The sequence below is a fragment of the Siniperca chuatsi genome, linkage group LG7 (assembly GCF_020085105.1).
Source record: "Siniperca chuatsi isolate FFG_IHB_CAS linkage group LG7, ASM2008510v1, whole genome shotgun sequence".
NCBI classification, from domain to species: domain Eukaryota; kingdom Metazoa; phylum Chordata; class Actinopteri; order Centrarchiformes; family Sinipercidae; genus Siniperca; species Siniperca chuatsi.
Genome location: NC_058048.1, coordinates 13,172,111 through 13,192,614, shown reverse-complemented (window position 1 = coordinate 13,192,614; position 20,504 = coordinate 13,172,111). Strand labels below are relative to the sequence as shown.

At 39.1% G+C, this 20,504-nt stretch overlaps 1 protein-coding gene across 1 annotated transcript in view; it reads left to right on the top strand.

Moving 5' to 3' along the window:
- The window catches only part of dner (delta/notch-like EGF repeat containing), a 59,052-nt gene that overhangs the window by 16,963 nt on the left and 21,585 nt on the right, over positions 1–20,504 (top strand). The window contains exons 2-4 of the mRNA XM_044203087.1: positions 13,741–14,082; positions 14,175–14,272; positions 19,344–19,507. Of these exons, the coding sequence (XP_044059022.1) occupies positions 13,741–14,082; positions 14,175–14,272; positions 19,344–19,507 (604 nt within the window). The remainder of the gene's footprint in view (positions 1–13,740; positions 14,083–14,174; positions 14,273–19,343; positions 19,508–20,504) is intronic.

The window sequence follows — 20,504 nt, the reverse complement described above, 5'->3', positions numbered from 1 at the left end:
GGGATGGCAGAAGCTTTGATGTGCAGAAAAAGATAACATTAAAGGCTCGCTGCTGACAACAACACACTTTCTGGCCACAACGCAAGCATCATATTCAACTTGGATGAATATGAAACAGATGGTTGAGTTGAGTCTTTATCCCAGAATGATTTGGGATATGATTTTGGAAAATGTACAGCGCATAAGAGGACAATAAAATTCTGGGAGCCAGTTTTGTTAGAAACAATTATTACCCTGCATGGTTTCATATTTAACAGAGTTGATAGCGAACAAGTATTGTGGCTTTGCATGTTTTCTGTCTCTCTCGCTGTCGGAGAGATGGCAACTCGTCAAGTGTGCTCATGAAGATGCATCACATGGTTCAGTCTGATACAGTACAAACAGCTATAGCCACAATATTAAAAATATGTTTCTGGAATATCTGCTTTGGGGACATAAATTCTTCCTCTAGATGCAATTAACGTGTACTTTAAGTACCCTTGTGCAAGGCTGTTTAGTGGCATCAGCGGGCAGTTCATAGGAGTGAGTGAATAAGCGTAATCCATCGTTCTCCTGCTGCACTCCCTCAGGTTTTGCTGTGAATAATAATGTGTTTTTATGAGGCTGCGTGAAGGGCTGCACAAACTTTATGGGAGTTTGGCTTGTTGGTCATTTTCACCATCTTTGTATATTTGGTGGATAGCTCTGTCCAGTCTTCGTATAAGGCTGGATGGTTAGAAAAACAAAAAAAAAGATGTTTAAAGTAACCATAATCAATATTCTTTTGCGTCTTTCAGATCATTGTTTTGATTCACTCTCACTGCTCTCACCAGTGTCTGTTGTGAGTGAAAGAGCTCTGATAAACTGTACACTACCTGCTCAGCACCAAATGAGAGACAGACACAGTCAGCAACTGGCTGGTGAACATAGCGCAGAATTTAGCTCCAGATATAGCCTTTGTGAGTTGGTAGAGACCAAAAAAAGAGCTAAAAGGAGAGTGAATATTGGACTTACATTCATCAAGTTGCCAGAAACATGACTCCAAATGAATGTAGCTTCGTATCTGCTGGATGTGTAAATAGGTAAATGTTTGCTAACAAGTTCATCATATCAACTTCAAAGTTGAAAAGTTTATACAGATTAAAACTACTTTTTTTGGCCACTTGCAGCAGAACAAGCTGAAAATACAATGTGGACACTTTATTAAGTTGTTTTGATGGACGCCTTAGCAGACATATCCACACATCCAGCAGACACAGAGCAACATTGACATTCATTTGGAGTTGTGCTGCAGAATTGTGGTCCGGAAAACCAAAATAACGAGCTAAAAGATGATAATTCTCTGTGGGTTTGACACTTTGAGCGACCCCTTTCTCACAAGTAGTCATTAAATCCATTGTTAATATTTAAAATTCAGATCAGTCCGGCTTTAACTTCTAAATGCAATCTCTCGTATCAGTTGTTCATGGTGTGAGTGAGATCACCACATCTTCCTCCTTTAGCTCTGTCTGAGACTTGTCAATCATTCCCACAGACAGCAGGACTGACAGCTGCCACTCTTCATTCCACTTTAACTTCATACCCCAAAATGGCTTACGAGATAAAACATGATCAAATACATGTTGGAACAAGTTGGTGAAAACTGCAGCCTCTTGGAACCACATGAAGATACTGAGTAGAAACCAACTTTCCTTTCTTACTGAAGAGAGGAAAACATACAGTGTTAGGAGATCAATGCAGCAGAGTAATTGCATTGACAGTTTGCGGTGTTGAAGCTGCGGAGCTGGATGTTTTGCAGGAACTGTTGCTGTTGCTCCTGCTAGTGCACGGAAGAAACTGGGCCAAAATATTTGAGTGCTTGTTCCACTGGCTGTGTCCGAACCCTGTAAGAAGTGCAAGAACACATCTGGGCATGTGGATCTACTGATCTCATTTGTTACACACTGCATGTATAAAGGGTTACTTGAAAAATCTATTTCTGTTCCTTTACTCAAGATCTTTTATTACAATATTTATTTATTAAAGTAAAGTTGGAGCTTTTTTTTATTTTTGTCTTGTTAGCACCTCAGCTCTTATATCACTCGACAGCTGTCAGTCTCTTCTCAGTTGATTTGATTCATGTCTGTCTCCCTAAGGGCTGTTTATTTTTCTTATACTAAGGCACAAAATGGGTCACTGGCCTGTTTCTGTTGGTTCTCCATATGACAAGAGCATTAATATATTTTAATGAGTCCCAAGACAGCAACACAATTATTCACTCCCAGGCTTAAAAGATTAAAATGTTGTTTTGTTTTCATGATACAGAAAGATGAGGTTATCTGTGCCTTTTTTCTTATTAAAATAGTGTCACAGTTTCAACAACTGTGACAGAAAAATGCTTAAAGCACCCAGCACATTGTAACAGAAAGTAAAAGTGCAAGAAAACAAATGTGCATTTAGCTATTAGCTAAGCTAAAGTTTCGTAACACAAGTACATCCTACCAATCACCTGCTCCTCCATTCATGACCGTGATAGAAATGGGAAAAAGTCTCCGGCTAAGTATCTAAAAAGGTGTATTTAAGTTGTGTCTGTGCTGACAGCAGATGTGATGAGGCCGGATCATGAGGGGTTTCATGCTGGGTAGTTTTCTGACTGACGGGTATAATAAATCATAACAACAGTGTCTGCCTGGGATACTGGCAGGATATTGCTTAAATACTAATCCAGAAGCTCAAAACACTGCATTATCCTGACTTGGAATATTACTGAGTTGATGTGGTCGACAGCATAAGACAATGGTAGGGCAGGTGAATACCTTTTTATTTGAAAAAACTCAAAATGTGTCACGACATTCAATTATTTCTACAAAAACCAAACGATATCAACCATCCACTTTCTTTATCCACTTTTGCTGTTCAGGGGTGCGTACCAGAGGCCAATTTTTACCACATCATTTTCTTCATTGGCCATTAGGCAGCGGGGAAAAACGTCAAATCATTCTGTCCGAAACACTGAGTTGTTGTGGCTAACGAGGTAGCGAATAAATACCCTCTCAGCACACATAGTCGACACAAAGCAACGTTAGCATTCAGTTGGAGTCGTGTTTATGGCCATGTGACAAATGTAAGTCCAATATTTACTCTTTATATAGCTCTATTTTGGTCTTAACCAACTCTCTTTAGCTTTAGCAAGACCTTCTTCACTAGCTAGTCACTAAGTTTGTCTGCTGTTTGGTGCTAAGCAGGTAGCTTATTTTAATGTCAGTGCAGAGCTTTTTCACTAAAAATTGTGGGGCTTGATGAGTTATGACTCCATACAAACCATACAGTTTGGTATGTATTTGCTTGTAGTGGAAAATATACTATATCTCAGTGAGGACTTTAGTTTAGGACTTTAGATGTTCTGCTTTTCTTGTGTTGTAAATCCAGTTCTGTCTTTTGTCCATTAATAAGGGACACTAGCACTTATCATCCTTTATGTGTATTTATTTTAAAAGTGCAGCTCAGTTGTACAAAGGATTTACTTTTTGGTAGAAGGCTACAAACCTTACTAGGTTTGGAAATCTTGGAAATGACAGGGTGAAATCTAATTTAACGTTTCAGGTGTGGAGCGTACAGTGTATGTTTAAGAGGCTGTGCTTGTTTCAAGACATGTCCGGAGGCTCCTGATGGAGGAGACACTAAATGTCAAACATCCTCTGAGTTGACATGAAATATTGTAGTACAGGTAGACAACAATACCCTCCTAGCAATTAAACTGTTAATACCAAAATAGTAATATACAGTAGGCAAAACATGCAGCATTTATCTCGTTCATATTTCGACACCATCAATGCATTGGTTCATATTTTTTTCCACAGACTTCAAAACTAAGCAGAGGTGTTATTCATAGGGTTTGAAATTAAAAACCAGCCACCAGCCAGATCCTAAAATATTTCACAGTAGCTGTGACTCATAAAGTCGACACTTATGCAGTTACTCAGCTGGTTTTCCATCTATTGTATTATGAAAAGGAGCAGAGATTAGACCCGCTTGCAAAAAATGTTGATCCTCTTGCTACCATGGTCTGTGAACAAAACTGTCACTTTCCTGCCAAGGATAGAAATGTTTGACACAGTCTTGCAGCATGGTGTGAGAATTACACAAAAAGCCTAAAACTGTGCTTGTTCCTTTGACAAGCTTGTAGTCACTTTACAGTAGGAGACGTTTTGAGCAAATCCATATAAAACAGTTTCTTTCTCTTATGTATACATTTGGGGGTATTCCTTGCTTGTAGTTTTCACAGAGCCCTGTATGTCTCATAATTTGTTAGGGGATAACAAAAGTCCAACTTCCAATGTCCAGAACTGTATTCACTCAAAAGCTCTTGTGTCTTCATCACCTACCGTCTGAAGCAGTTCTCTCCTTTGTTGATTCGTTACTCTTTGGTTTATTTGCTTTTTTTTAATGCTTCATTCGGTCCACTTCTTCCTGCTCGGCGGCATTTGAATCCCTGAGTCACTCTACTCATAAAGCAGGGGTGCACTGGGGGAAAGTGCAACATTTTCCTGGGACTTACTGTCTGGACACAAAGATACAAACGAAAAAGAGTTGTGTTCTGTACCTGCACACATTCCTGTGGCTGTGTGAAAGCTGATATTTCCACAGTAGAACATTTTTTACTTGATTAATACAGTTAATTATGTACCAGTGGCAATTTTCATGGTTTTTTGAATGTATTGACTTCATTTCAGGATCTCTTTTGGCTCTTCTTCATCATATCCCAGGGCTCAAACCTCATGAGAGCAGCTCTATTGAGGAATGATTTTCAAGTATTATTTTGTCACTATCATGAATTAAATATTTTGTTATAGCGGGATTGCGGGTGCTCATTACGCACAGCAACATTCGAGATAAAAATTACTGCTGGCTATATGAAAGTTTAATTTGATTCATCTAGCTAATTGCTGTGTGATTGATTATGTAATTTCACAGTATTTGTTCCCTGGCTTTTATAGTCACATAGTTCTTGTTGTAATTCTCTAACCATGGTGATGCAGTGTTTCACAGCTGTCGATCTGTGGAGAATAATGTAGTTCTAGCTGTGTGTGTTGTAAGGGACATGGCCTGTGTGTTGCTGGGTTGTATTTTTCTCTCTCCAGCCTTATATTTCCTGATATTTGTTCTGCTCCCCTGAGATTACGCAATGCAGAGAGATGCTCCAGTTTCTCTCTGTAGCCTTAAATTCAGCAAACAGCGAATGCTTGACAAATACACGCTCCCGTCTTAAAAAGAAGATGGATCTAGATCAGACGCATCAATTTTTAACTACATCTCTCATTAGTAAAACATGAAATATAAGATCCTTGTAGACACATGAAGTTTCTGCTGATAGTCAGACGGCAGTGAGAGCAGTGCTTTATCATAACCTGAAAGACTGGTGCTGAAAAGTAATGATTCTCCAGTTTTCTTTGCCTGATAGATTTTCAGTCTGGATGGACTGGCCTATTTTATATGAAATAGCATCCGGAATAATTGACAACAATTCAAATGAAGCGTACGTATAGTTTCACTGATGAAACTTCATAATAAGCAATTTGATGAATGTCTGGATGTTTTCTATTATAGGCAATCCAATGTATTAATTCAGAATGGCAATCAAAAGGTGAAGTACTCACATAGGTCAAAGTGTAATATGTTACCACTGTCATTGTGAGAGATTTGGCTCTAAAGATGCCAAAGTCTGCTGGATGATTTGTCAAAAAGAATTGTAAAGATATTCATGGTTCCCAGATGATGAATCATAAAGACTTAATCCTAATGTCTTGACAACTAATGGAAGGATTGTCATTACATTTATACAATTCATCCCCCTCAGGATGAATTGTATTACCTTTGGAGATCCCCTGACTTTTAATTTTGTGCCACCAGGAGGTCAAAATTTCAGTTGAAAAAGTGTTCCCATCTTCTTTAGCTCAAAGCATCGCTGTGCCAAAGTACAGCCTCACAGAGCTGCTAACGTGGGTGAAGACCTTTATTCTTGTTTGGTGACACTTCATTATAAGGCACACAAAAGATCAAATAGTTACCAAAGAACTAGTAAGGAACAAATGAGTAACTGTCCTGATAACTGATGAATTGACTGAGCTAATGAGTGGTTTCAGAATAAGATAAAAATGTGTCTAGTAGATAATGATAAGTTAATTGAGAACAGACTGCAACTTGAAGCATGTTAGGATTAGTTCATAGACACTGTATCTGTGACTGTACAGTGTGACCTCATTCTTTCTTCTTTTGTTTTTCAAATTGTAATATAATCAAAGACATGACTCGCATGTAATATGTTTCAGTTGCAAATGTCTGCATGTAAAGTGAAGTTCAGAAAGCCTCATTACATCTCAACATCTCAGACTCTGCAAACACAGAAAACCTCTTCTCATGTCGACAGTTGTGATGCAATCTTTCTGCCCGGTGACTTTGGTAACTGCAAACTATTCCCTATCATACTGTACTTTGGAGTCAACTTAATAACGAGAGAAGCTGTTTTTCATGAGAATGACAAACTGCTCTTATCAGTTTCAAGAGATATGGTCATTCCCTCATATAAAGTATGTGGGTGTGTTATTTAGTAGGTTAGAGAAAGAAGACTAGCTGGCAGCGGGTTGTTTGGGGTTTACCTGCTATTGGCGTCGGTGCAAGTCAGTTTTGTTGTTGGAGATGGTCCAATGACAAATGAAAATCTAGGGTCGAATACTCCAAACCGCAGTTTAAAATACTTTCTCAGTCATATGCCTACCAATCAACCTAACTACTATACTTTAAACAAGGCACTCTATTCTTGGAAGTAATTCTCTAAGTGTTTGCTCATTTCCAAGCTGCAGCTCAGATTCAAACAAAAAAATAAAGAGGAGAAAGTGTCTGAAAATGTTGTGCAGTCAGGGCTCAAACTTCACCAACAGACACCGCAGAGGCACCGTGGCATCACCGCTTTACAGTTAATGCACTCGTCCAGATACGATGTTATCGAGAACCAATCTGTGTCCCTTCATATCTGGGGGAACTTTTTATGAGACACATTTGTCCTTGCTGAGCTCCAGCAGCGATATTTTCCTTATTTGTGAGCACGTGTTTTCATGAGAGAGTGATTACGCAAATGCTATCTGTATCTATTCTCCATCCACAGCAGGGGGTGTTATCACTCTGACTGAGGGAGGCAAAATGGTGATAAACAGCCCAGATGAGGAAGTAAGTGGATTTCAAGATGGATCGTCTCTCTGCAGCATGATGGGACTCTTTGGGCAAATATTGATACTGTGTGTGCAGGTGCGGTGGGGGCGTGAAAACACATACACACACGCACACACACACACACTCTGTGTATAGTACTGTGTAATTGCTCTCACGTTACCTATCCACTGTAGCCATGGCAACACATCTTGATCGTTATAAAGAAGCTGTAGAACAATTTCAGGCAAACTGCTGAGTGTCCATATCAGCTTCTCACAGTGTCACACACTCTCACCTTTTCCTGTGATTGTGTATGTTCTTGCAATGCTCGTCTTCCTCTGTTTTGCTACCTTATACTGTATGTATTACATTCAAAATGCTAAAAAAGGCTACTTTATAAATCAGAAATTTAGGTTTGATGCTTTTACTAAAAAAGTCTGATAAGCTTTGCATTGTGTATATTCACAAGTTTCACTTTTTTTATTAGGAACCTAAAGAAAATTTGTTAGAGGGGGCGGGGGTCAGACAAGGGGGAGGGTTATGCATTTTTAATTTTTGCTCAAGGCAATGCTTGCTCTGTGCTTATAGGCCACACAATGAGTGGGCTATAAAGTTCAAAGAAAGTATTGATTTTTATAAAATAAAATCTCTCTTCTCACTCCAATAATTTTTGTACAGTCCATTAGTGTGAAATTTTGTTGTTTTCTTAATGTTTATGTTTCAATTGTATTTTCGTGTACAGTGTGAGTCATCGCTGCACTTGTGTGTGTGCGAGCAGCTGAACGATCTGGCCATTGAAGTGCTCCTGCAGTATTATGACCTCAAATGAGTCACCCATAAGCAGTAAGTGGCTGATAAACTGGTGAAATGGAGCGCTCAGTTAACTGCTGTTATGAAACAGCTGATGGCTCAAGCTCCATCAGGGTTGTAGGTTCACAGGAGCTTGTTGAACTTAGCTGCTGGTTTGCCTGTTCAGAGGAAACCCTCTTAAATTCCTAAAAGCAGTGATTGAAACAAGGAGGAGACCAAAACATTACACCCATGTGATTGTTGTTGACCATCTTATTCTGAAACCATGGCCATTAATATGTTGCTATAACCGCCTCCACTCCTGTGGGAAGACTTTCTACAAGATTTGGAACCTTGCTGCAGGTTGCAAACTCCTAGAAAATTTAAACCTACAATAACGGATATTTTTTTGGTAACTTGTGGGCAGCGGAAACATATCATCACCTTTCAAGTTGATATTGTGAACTTGTCAGTTCACTTGACACTTGCCTATTTATACATCAAGCAGTTATGGAGCAACATTATCATTTGGAGTTGTGTTTACGGTCCCCTGGTGAATCTAAGTCCAATGTGTCTTTCTCATTGTCACGTTGTTTTCACATTGTCATTTCATACATTGGTATTATAAACGATATTGATTATAGCCGCTTTAAGGTCTCTTCCTCCTCCCATACCCAACTGGGGTTCAACGTTCACACAATGCACCTTCTTTGCAGGGATTTGCTCCCATTCAGCCACAAGCGCATTAGTGAGGTCCAACACTGATGTTGAGTTATAAGGTCTGGCTCACTGTCGGTGTTCCAGTTTATCCCAAAGGAGTTGGATAGGGTTGAGATCAGAGCTCTGTGCAGGTCAGTCACGTTCTTCCAAACCAAACAGGGACAACAATTTTCCTCAGGGACATTGCGTTGTGCATGGGGGCACTGTCAAGTTGAAACAGGAAAGAATTTTCCTCAGACTGTTGGGAAGCAAGGGCACCCATGTCTATATACTTTAGGCCACATACTATATTCAGTGAAATGATGATAGAAAACATTTAACATTCACAACGCAGCCTCCACCAAATAACTGACTAGCAAAACACGCCGTTGGTGCTGTTTTTGCACATACAGAGTTTTGAGTTTTTCCTGGGCTGATTCAGGCAATACACACTGGAAAACCATCATAACTCCAGCTATTGATCTTTCTTAAGCTTTACTTGAAGGATTACATACTGCAGTCATGGTCAGCTACAAACAAGACTGTTTTTCTGAGTTTTTAAAATTTTGGCTGCACGTTTTTATCCAACAACAACAGTTTGTAGAATCACTAATTGCTGAGCAGGAGATGAATCATTATACGGCTGCTTTTTCTTTTCCTCACTGCATCACCTTTTCTAATAATGCCCTCTGTTTATCATCACCACCCATTTAATTTGTTTAATGGGTTAATCAGGCTGAGTTTGCCATGTAAACCTTCTGCAGGCTGCAATATAACTCAACTCACCCTCTGGATAAAGTTTTAAAACAAAGCTAGCAGGCAGTTTTGTAACATTTATTAATCTGTGTGGAGAAATTCTCTTTTTACTCTCTCAGAGGTCAGAGGGCAGCTTCAGATCTGCTGAGCTGGATTTACTGTAATGACTTGCACAAGGACACTTGTGCCAGTCTTCCTATCTGAGCCTCTTATTAAAGGTTTCTCTCATTAATCACCAGCTCTGTAGCCCAACTGACTGCTCTTTAATGCTTTAAACACTTCAGCACAACAGTGGCAAAGATCATGTGAGTAATCTTATAGATTATACACATAGAAAATGTTCATTTTCACTTCATTTTATGGGCCCATGATTTCCTAATAATTTCCTCAAGGGTTTCCAAGACAGAGATAGGTCAAAGACATTTTATTGAAAGAAAAGCTTAATTTAAACCTAAAGACATATTGAACACTTTTTATCCATATGTATTGATTTGTATGCTTCCCTATAGACAGATTTCCCATTTAGTCATATATAACTGGACTAAACGACTCTCAATGCCATCTCTTAATAGGAATTCATCAATTGGAAGTGTAAGTGAACACTGTCTCCATTTCCTCTATTATTAAAACCAAATTACATTTTTTGTATGCATTTTCTTGCTTTTCTCATTAATAAAGCTACAGCTCAGTGACACGGCGCATCAAATCTGTTGGATGCATCATCAGAGTACAAACATTTCCTTTCCTGTCAAGGTGCCAGTAAAATCCTTAGTACAAATATGACACCACATCACCATAACATCTTTGTTAATTGTCAGAAGATGTCAGGTTGTCTATGTGTGTGTGTGTGTGGCATGTCTACAGAAACAGACTCATCCAGCCCCTCCATCAGGTTAAACTGATGATGCCAATAGTTTAAGTAGCGTTGCTGTTTCCCTCCATCTGGGTGTATTGATCCTGCCTCCACAGGGTGGCCATCTCAAATTAGCAAATGGATCACAGCACCTTGTGAAGCAATTAATTTGGCCCGGGAGGATCTCTTCGTTCTGTTTATTGGTCCATGTGGGAATATAGATAAAGGGACTAATGTGGGTTATTATCAGCTGCTTAGAAGAAATTGATTCACATGGTTTGCCAGAGCCCAGGGCATATGGGCTGTTTGGTGCCGGAGAATAACAAGCAACATCATGCAGGACGATAGACCCAAATACATGAATATTAATGGCACCAAGCACCATAGAAAATGCCATGTGCACTGGATAGTAATGCCACCAAGTTAGGACTGGATGATAAATCAAATTTTCAAAGGCTCAGGGTAAAGTTGTGCATATGCTGGCTGTAAGGTGAGGTCAACAATCTCAACATACTATACCAATAGGAGTGATAAAAGTGTAAGTTATCATCAAAAAGGAAAATGTCAATCAATCACATTTTGTACACACCTCCAATCTCCTTAAAAGAGGCCTAATTAGGCAAATAAGTGAAAACACCTGTGTTGGTAGACCATGGGTGTGTAGGGCCTTTAAAATGAGTGACATCATGATTCTCTTACTGACCTAAATTACAGGTTACAGATAAATTATCTAAATGTGATATAATTGAATTGAGAGCAGTCATAACAACCAATGGCATCTAATAAAACATTCACCCAACCAATCAAAGTCCAGAATCTAAGGCTGCCTGCAACAAACAATTATTTTCACTATCAATTAATATGAGGATGTTCTATTGTATCAATCAGTTAATCATGTAGTCTTTAAAATTTCAGAAAAAAAGATGCCCATCAAAATTTCTTAGAGCCCAAGGTGACATCTTCAAATTACTTGCCCAAAACTATAAGTAATTATGACCCTAAGTCATTAAATTGGACACTGATCATTAACATCACTGCAATACTTGAAATAATTGTGCAATATTCTGTGTTAATACTGCAATATACTCTTTTCAGTTTAAAATTCCCTATTTATTGATATATATATATTCATATTTCTATTACTGCTGTGCATTATCCACTGTCTAATAATAATCTTAATAAGCTACACTTAACTTGACAGTTCATGCACTATTACTTACTACTTGTATTATTACATTGTATTATTATACCATACATACCAGTAAATCCACTTTGGACTTTACACTTATTTTAATTTTATATTTATATCCACTTTGTACTAATTTATCTGACCTGTATTATAGTGTATTATATTTTTTGCTTATATTTTTCTATTCCTGTGTGCACTGATGTGATAGTGAGCACACAAACAAAAGAGTTTCCCCTCGGGGATCAATAAAGTATTTCTGATTCTGAATTCAATTTACAGTGATACAAAACCAGCAAGTGTTTTGCTTGATAAATGACTTAAATGATAATTAAAAATATTGTCGGTTCATTTTTTGTCGCAATCGTTTCAGTACTACTAGAATCATAATTAATCCAGACAAAACTATACACTCAGTGGCCACTTTATTAGGTATGCCTGTAAAATCTAATGCAATCCAATACAACAACTCAGCCATAAATTCTACCTTTACAAAGATAATGATGTTCAGTTTGATTGACACTGTCAGAGGTATTCATTTAACTATATGTTTATTACTGAGGTTGTAGTTTACAGCAGGGTTGAACTGCATTATATTGAGAAGTGTTTCTAATATTTTGTCCACTCCATTTACAAGCATGACGGAGGAAAAATACTAAAAATACATAAAAATATAATGCACTGCAGTACAACACCACCACTAACTAAAGTTTTAACACAAACTGACCATTATGAGCTTCATAAAGGTAGAATATGTGGCTGTTGTACTGGATTGCATTAGATTGTATTGGTGTACCTAATATTGTGGCCCGGGAGTGTAAAGCAAGCCAGCACAAGAAAGGAAATATCATGTGCTAATATGTTCTTAAAAACATTGTTACATTCATTGTTATCTAGATAAATGTGCCAATGTTTTTGTGCTACAGATTTCAGATCATATTGTTCAGCCCTGTTATACGTCCTGTTGTGTTCCTCCTTGGGCTTTGTTAGAGTACATTCTGTGCAGCCTGGATGGAGACTGTTAGGATGGAAGAGAAATCAGGAGTGACAGATGAAAAAGGTCATGAGCCGGACTCTAATGCTTCCTCTAACCAAGACAAGTCAACGTTCCTCTTCTCTAAAGGTTGTTAAACTCTATCCCTGGTGCCGTTTGAGTGGAGATAAGAGCAGCTGACTGCGTATGGTGGCCTGCTGAGATTGTTGGGACTGCTGTGCTTCAGAGTAAAGAGAGAAAGTTTGATAGAGACATCGAGAGGAAAAACCTGAGATTGGCACTAATGAGCTGTGACTCGGTTCTGGAGAGAGCTGACTGTTAATGATGCTCTGTTGTTCTGACTCTCACTGTTTCTCTCTCACACACACACATATGTACATTCAGATGCACCATCTATAAGCACCAGGGGAGTTGATATGAGCATCATTACCATCCCTCCTTTCACCCTCTCTCCAGCCTGGGTTTTTGTTTTTCTCTGAGTTTTTATTAAAACAGTTATCTGAAGACATTTAAATCGGACGGCTGGAGCTGCAGATACCTGAGGTTGTTTCAGTGAATTTGCCAAAAAATAAGGATTATAGACGTTCTTAAGCCTAAGAAGGCTCTGAAAGCCAAGCAAAAGGCAACATGGTGTCAGGCAGTAAGCTTCGTAAGCTAGGCTTTGTCCTCTTTCACCTTCACCATCTATACCGGAATGTTTTCCTCCAAATATGATCAATTATTGATGGGGAAACCAGCATGAAGGAGGCTGTCAGGGTGCATTTTTTTCATTGCTGCATGACAGGGGAAACCTTGTTTGGGGACACAATGCAAGTGTGTGTGTGTGTGTCTGTGCAGGCATGTGTACATTCAATGTGTGCATGTGAGAGAGTGGGAAAGTGGAGCGAGAGAGGGAGAAATGCAGTCCTGAAACTATTTATTAGAAGTCAAAATGTAATAAAATGAAAGAGGAGAGCAGAGGGTGTAAAAAAGGAAGCTGAGTCAGAGAGCAATAAAAGAAGTAGCTGAGTAGCATAAGAGAGGAAAATGGTCACTGAGAGTTTGGACTACCTATACACTTTCTTGTTCTCCAAAGTGTTTTAAGGACCCTCTCCTTGAGCCCATTTAAAAGGAAGCTGAATCCCAGGTTGACATTTGGGGCTTTCATTGTAAAAATTGACAAAAAGTGACAAGACAGTGTAGAGGACAGCAGTGCAGGTGTGATGACAGAGGTGAAAAAACACAGCTAGATAATAATGTTTTTGTTCTGTCTCTCTCGCTGACTCTTCCTGTTTTTATTTATTTTCTCTGTTATTTCAGTTTTTCACAGACCCATGTGCCAGCAGCCCCTGTCTCCATGGAAACTGCAGCCGGAGCGACGGTGGGAAGGAAGGGGAGTCGGCCTACACCTGTGAATGCACTGAAGGCTACGAGGGGGAGAGGTGTGATCAGATCCTATTGGACCTGCCGGCTGCCGACTGGGACCCCGCCACCCCCTCCGCTCCTGAACTGGCTACTCCCGTCGCCTCCACCACCGCAGCTGCCACTCAGCCGCCACAGCCAACCACTATCCCCTCCACAACACTGGCACCTCCCACCCTGCAGCCATGGCAACCCAAACCCGGGCAGAGGCAGCTGGTGGTGCTGTGGGAGGCAGACAGGGTGAGATAACTTCCACAATAAATTTAAGATCCTGTGGGTTTATCTTTTAAATGTGTAAAGAAAACATATGTTGGTGTGTGTGGGTGTTTCAGGTGACGGAGGGTCTGCACTGTGTGAGTCCTGAGCTGTGTGAGCTGACATCAGGAACTCTGACTCTGTCTCTGGAGGTGCCTGAAGAGACGGCTGTAAAGTAAGACTAACATTAAGTGCCTTTTATGACTGGCTGCTATCCCCTTAAAGCAGGGCCGGATTAACCAGCTAGGGGGCCTGGAGCCTAAACCTAGCTGTGGGCCCCTATTTCTGCCCAGTTTCTCTCACTCTCTTTGCATTGTATCTATCATGTTGCCTTTTGTTGCAGTTTGCACAGCAGACTACAGATGGCAGCTTCATTAAATTTTGCCCAGGGCCCAGAAACCAACCAATACTACTATTGTAGAACATCATCCTGCCACAGGTTTGCTGTGTGTCAGTACGTTTGTGGTAATTTGATTAAATTCACTGAGGAATACACATCATCATTAAAACTAGTTTTTGACACAGGGCCTGTCTCTTATCGTTTGAGTTTATATTGTGTTTTAGTTGAACATGATCCCTGGCAAATGTGCAATTAATCAAATTACCACAAACTAATTGCCACATGGTACACATGAGGGCCCAGAGGCGGTTTCCCACTTTGCCCGGTTGGTAAGCCAGTCTTGCCTTAAAGGAATAGTCCGCCAAAAACCTATCTTCTGTGTATCAAATACTCACTTCCTTTAAACTTGAATGGTGGCTCGGAGTCTGTGGCTTACTAACTTAACTTAACTTTTGGATTAACAGCAGTGGTGGAAAGTAACTAAGTACATTTACTCAAGTACTGTACTTAAGTACAATTTTGAGGTAATTGTACATTTTACTTAGTATTAGTATTTCCATTCTCTGCTACTTTATACAAATATTATACTTTTTACTCCACTACAACTATTTGAAAACTTAAGTTTTCTAGTTACTTTGCAGATTCAGATTTATAATACAAAATATAATCAACAAATAAAATATGATGTATTATTATAATGTATTATATTGTAAAATTAGCTCCAACTTTACCAGCTGCAACAATAAAGTAATGTACATATTAATGGATCAATAATTATAATCCAATATACATTATTCTGAAATGGGACATTTTCCATAAGAGTACTTTTACTTTTGGTACTTTAAGTATATTTTGATGCTGATACTTTTGTACTTTTAAGTAAGTAAAATTTTGAATGCAGGGCTTTTACTTTTAACAAATTTTTAGGGGTAGCACGGTGGCTCAAAAAAAGAAGTGCTAAACTGTATCAATCAGGAAGTGAATACTTAAAGGCCCTACAACCCCTTACTCTACTCACACAGGTGTTTTCACTTATGCCTGATTGGACCTCTTCTCAGGACTCTGTGTTAGTTTTCTCAAACTTGCTGGGTGTTACAACTTTATAATTTCTATTATTATTTGGAACAATTCCTAGCATAGCTACTCCAACCTGAGCAGATGTGTAATCAGCCAGAATCAGTGAAAACCCCTGTGTGGGTCTGCAGGAGTATAGTGGATTCATCCAGTGGATTAAGTTCTTATCTTATGATGTGTTTTATGTTGACATTTCTGTATTTCTTTTCACCAAGTGGGAGATATCTCAGCTGTTAGAAATTTCCGATAGCTCAGACTCAGAATTACAACTAGGTGTCTGATGTGAGCGTTTTTTCCGTCTCAGCTGCTCGTACATGTAATGTGAATGCGTCATCACTTTAGTGGTGTACAAGTGTACACAGGAAGTGTTGACAGGTGAAAAGTGTGGTTACAGGTGCGGAAGAAATGAAACTTTCAACTAGAAGTGGTCAGTGATATAGTGGTTTTCAGCTTGGTGTTAAGTAAGGACACAAACTTACAGAATCTAGCCTAAAAAACTGCTTTTATTAATAATCAATTCACCCTGCTTTTTGGATCCTAATCAGCAAGAATAACAACAAAGCAATACTGCACAATATACTGTCTGCATCATCACCATACAGAAAAAATTACATTAGAATCTACTTTACTTTCCATGCTGCAACTTTTGTTGGTAACATAACACAGCTTGTAGCTTTTGTAACTAACCGCCTTCCATTTGAATCTCCTCATGACCTGAGACATTGTATTACCTGTATTACACCACTCCAGGTGTACTCCATCTTCTCAGAGCATGTTTGCTCATAAACAGTATTACAATGGCTCTGTAAATAAGGGTCAATGAATAATGCAGAAGCAATGGTCAAGGTGAATGTTGGATGTCCTTGATGTTGCCCCTCATTATAGATTGTAGGCACGACTCAAGGCCCTGATCACTATTGCAGACTTGGAGCTGCAAGATAATCAACTGCTGCTGCTTTGTTTTCATACTGTATAATTACACACGACACCTGAACGCACACCTAGACGCAGGCAGTGAAGGACACTTATATACAAACACACATGCGCCACTTGAAATGAAGCAGTGATCCAAAAGTGACATCGATTTAGAGAGGCTGATAATAATGTAATAAAGCTCTTGTATCCCAAAGGGAGAGAGAGAGAGAGAGAGAGAGAGAGAGAGAGAGGCTGTCATACTGCTGCAGATGCTCTGTGTGTGCAAACAATTACTAATACAAGCATTTTATGTAACAATATCAACAACACTGATGCTGAGTATTACTCATGAGAATATTAACTGTTTTAAATAATAGTTTAATGTAATTACATTGAATTAAGTTCATAATGACTGATTGGGCACTAAATCCACTTTAATAAATACAAAAAAGTAAAATCAATGAAGCCTTCCACCTTCCTAACACATAAAATATAGACCATCATTTTAAATAACTATCCCTTGATATTTCAGACACCCAATGATTAATTTCAGCTTGAAGTAGCAGTAGTTCCCCAGATATCTGAGCTCCTCGTGTTGTCCCTCGGGCTGACCCCAGACATCCTGCAAAGGAAAACTCATTTCAGCTGCTAGTAGCCTGTCCACCATTTTATTATCTCGGTCACCGCTCATAGCATCACCTTCAGGCTCAGCTTCCTCTTCACCTCAACATTTTGGGACATGTCGTCATGCCAATCCACCTGTGACGCTCCAACTTGCCTTCGCTCATGAACACGACCTAAAATATGTCCTTTTATGTCCTGAGCTGTGCCCGGCAGGCCTTTTCTGAAGGTTTGAAGTTGGCTCACGTAAGGAGTCAAGTTTTCTCTTTAATGGCTCTAAATGGTCACTTTTTTAAAAACCTGTTAAATATTAGCTCTTGATAAAGATTCATTAATTACCATTTTATCTCTTTTATACAGGCGTGCAGGGCAAGTTTGGCGCTGGTATTTAATTTTCCAATAACAAATCAAACAGCTTGTGGCTAACATTCGTGTGTGTTACCACCATCCGATTCTTTACGTTTAAGTGTTAACACACGTAATGCATCCACTGTTTTTAATCTTCTTTTTCACTGTAAAGTACGTTCAGGTGCGTCTCTTTGTATGAAAAGTACTGTAGGTAATAATAATTATTATTCTTGTTAGTTATGCAAGCAGTAATTAAAACAGATGCACAAAGGCAAGGGCTGAGAGGATAATCACTGATTTTTTATTTGTTTTTGTTAATATGAGAATGATTATTTCAGGTGTGGGAGTGAGGTTAGAGGGGTGCTGAGAAGCATTTAACCGGTGAGCAGCCTCATTGAAACTGTTCAGCGTCTCTCTTACAGCCCTGGTTGACAGGTCTCACTCTGTCTTACTGTCTCTCTTTCATGAGGACTTCTGTCAGGCTGGTAACTCAGCTTGGCTCTGGTGTTTTGCCGTCTCCTCAGCAGGCTGGCAGCTGTTGAAGCTCAGTGTCCCCAGCAGGAAACATGGCCCACATTGTTCTTCTCACTCTGCATCCTCAAGATCATCTTTTGGCTCCATGATACTCAATCACCATCAATCTCTATCCAGATAGAGAAAAACAATCCCATTTGGGTGGTTTGGGAATGTTGACTGGAATATAAGTCCAGACAAAAGATTTGTTTTCTTTATGGTTGTTATCACCATTTAGCTTTGCCTGAATCACTCGTGTATTTTTTAGATTTTGATTCTTGTTAGACTCAGTGAGTTAACATTACCCTCAGCGATGACTTATTTGTAATAAGTATTGTTTCTTTACTTAGATGTATCCAGTGTTAGCCATATTTGCCAAAGTAAATACCCTTAACCATCCCTTTGACAACCTGAGGGTTGGTGCTAGAAGAAAGCTCATGTACTGCCCAGAGGAGAAAGGGTTCATCCCACGGGGAGCATGAATGTAAATTTCAGTAAATTTCATGGCTAGCTGCCCATTTGATTTTGATATGTCTGATGGCTATTTCATGTCAGCGTGTGGATGAGAGACCACCCGGGGATGTTTATTGGCACAAAGTTATGGGCATTATTGCAAAAGCATTCAAAATTGATGACTATTTTTTAATAGGTACAATATCAATACAAAATGAGTCACGTTTGAGTATCAAATGCCCATCCGCACCCTCTCTCTTTTTCTCTCCAGGTCGAACCTGATTCTTTCCCAGTTTCTCTGTTGTTCAGTCTTGGTTTTCACAGTTTTGTACAAATTGTCTGTTGTCCTGATGAAAGATAGCCCCCCACCACACGGGCTGTCACCCCCACTGAGTCAGACCACTGGCAGCCATTACTCACTAGACCTGACCATGATGCCAGGTTGGAGTAACAAATAGAAAGAGTCCTTTAATCATCAGTCCTGGGTTCAAACAAATGGGAGTGTCCATCAGTAAGACACTGACTGTGCTGCTGACCACTGTGAGTGGTGAATGGAGGGTGATATTTTATTAAGCTTCTTATTTTGACTAAAATAAGGATTAGAAGAAGTAGAGAAGTTCTCATTCAGAATTGGTTAATTTATCTGATCTTTCATGCCATGTCAACAAGACATGACATTTTAATACTGTTTAATATGTCTGGCAGGATGAATCAAGTGTTCACTGGATGTACAAAATAATAAGGGTGCAGTATGTGGAGTTGTGTTTCTAATATTTTGTGCATTCAATATTTTTCTTCTGGTACCATCCATTATGTAAACTGTGAATACTGCAAACCTGCAGTACAAAAGCTGAAAAAGCAGCTGAGAATTGTCACCCATTTTAAAGGGATCAAGGCAATCGGTATAAACTTTGGACCCACACTTCCCCCTTCATCTCCTCACCCACCATTCTTCCCTCCCCTTCTTTATCTCTCCAACTAGGGTGGTGGTGAATGCCAGTGGAGCTCCAGTGCTGTGGCGTGTGAATGAAGAGGGTTTCCTCCGTTCCTCCATTTTGAACGGCACTACAATGTTTTTCCTGCAGGCCCCTGATGGACTGGTGGTGCCAGACCACTTGCTGCCCCTGGGACAGAACTACTTCCTCAGTAAGATGCCTCCAATCTCCAAGTATACAAGCATATGAAACAAGTTTTCAACAACTATATTCACATCAGTTCTACTTGATCATATTGTAAACAAATTATAATCTTATAGTAGACCTGTAGAAACCCACAACACTGCAAAGAAAATAAAAACAGATGATTGAGCTATGTTTACTTAAATCAATAATAATAATTTCCAATAATAATGAATTTGCAAAAGATTGCTGAATTTGACTCGAAGTCCTCGCCAGTGAGCCAGTATAGTGAAGCACATCATGGTTGACCAAAATGCAATCCAGGTCTCTGTAAAAGGAAAGTTTTATTGGATGAATATAGGTTTATTTGCTTATTACTTTGCAGCATCATGTAGAAGTTGAAACAAATGACAGAATAACAACAGAGCACACCAAAAACATTAGGTAGTTTCTGAAAAATTTGTTAATTAAATGAGTAAAACTATGACGGGTAGCTGACCACCAATACTGCCATATTGACCAGAGCACAGATAAAATGCTAAATACTCACGAGTGCAAACTTTGAATGATACATTGCGAGATGTTTATCAGATCAAGACTGTTTTTAATCCAGCCATTTGTGCCTTTATCAAAACAAGATCAAATTTACGGAGAAGAGAATGTTTCATTTCAATTATACTTTAATTATCTCTGTTTTTATCATTGAATTCGTATGATCGTTCATCCAAGAACCAATAAGAACCTAAATTGGAAACATTTTGAAATACCTCCAAATAGCTCATTTACAACTGAGCCAAAAACATCTGAGGATTAATGAATTTAAATAAATTGTATTTACAGCGTTTGTCCCTGACATGTCATTGGGGAGAATCGCATAATATTTGCATATATGAGTCAGAATATCATATTTGCATATTGGAAAAAAAACAGATATTTATGCTGATGTTCCATCTGTATTTTAATCTGAGCTTCACACACACACACACACAGATTTTGCGAGAGAGTACTCACGCAATTGTGCTAAA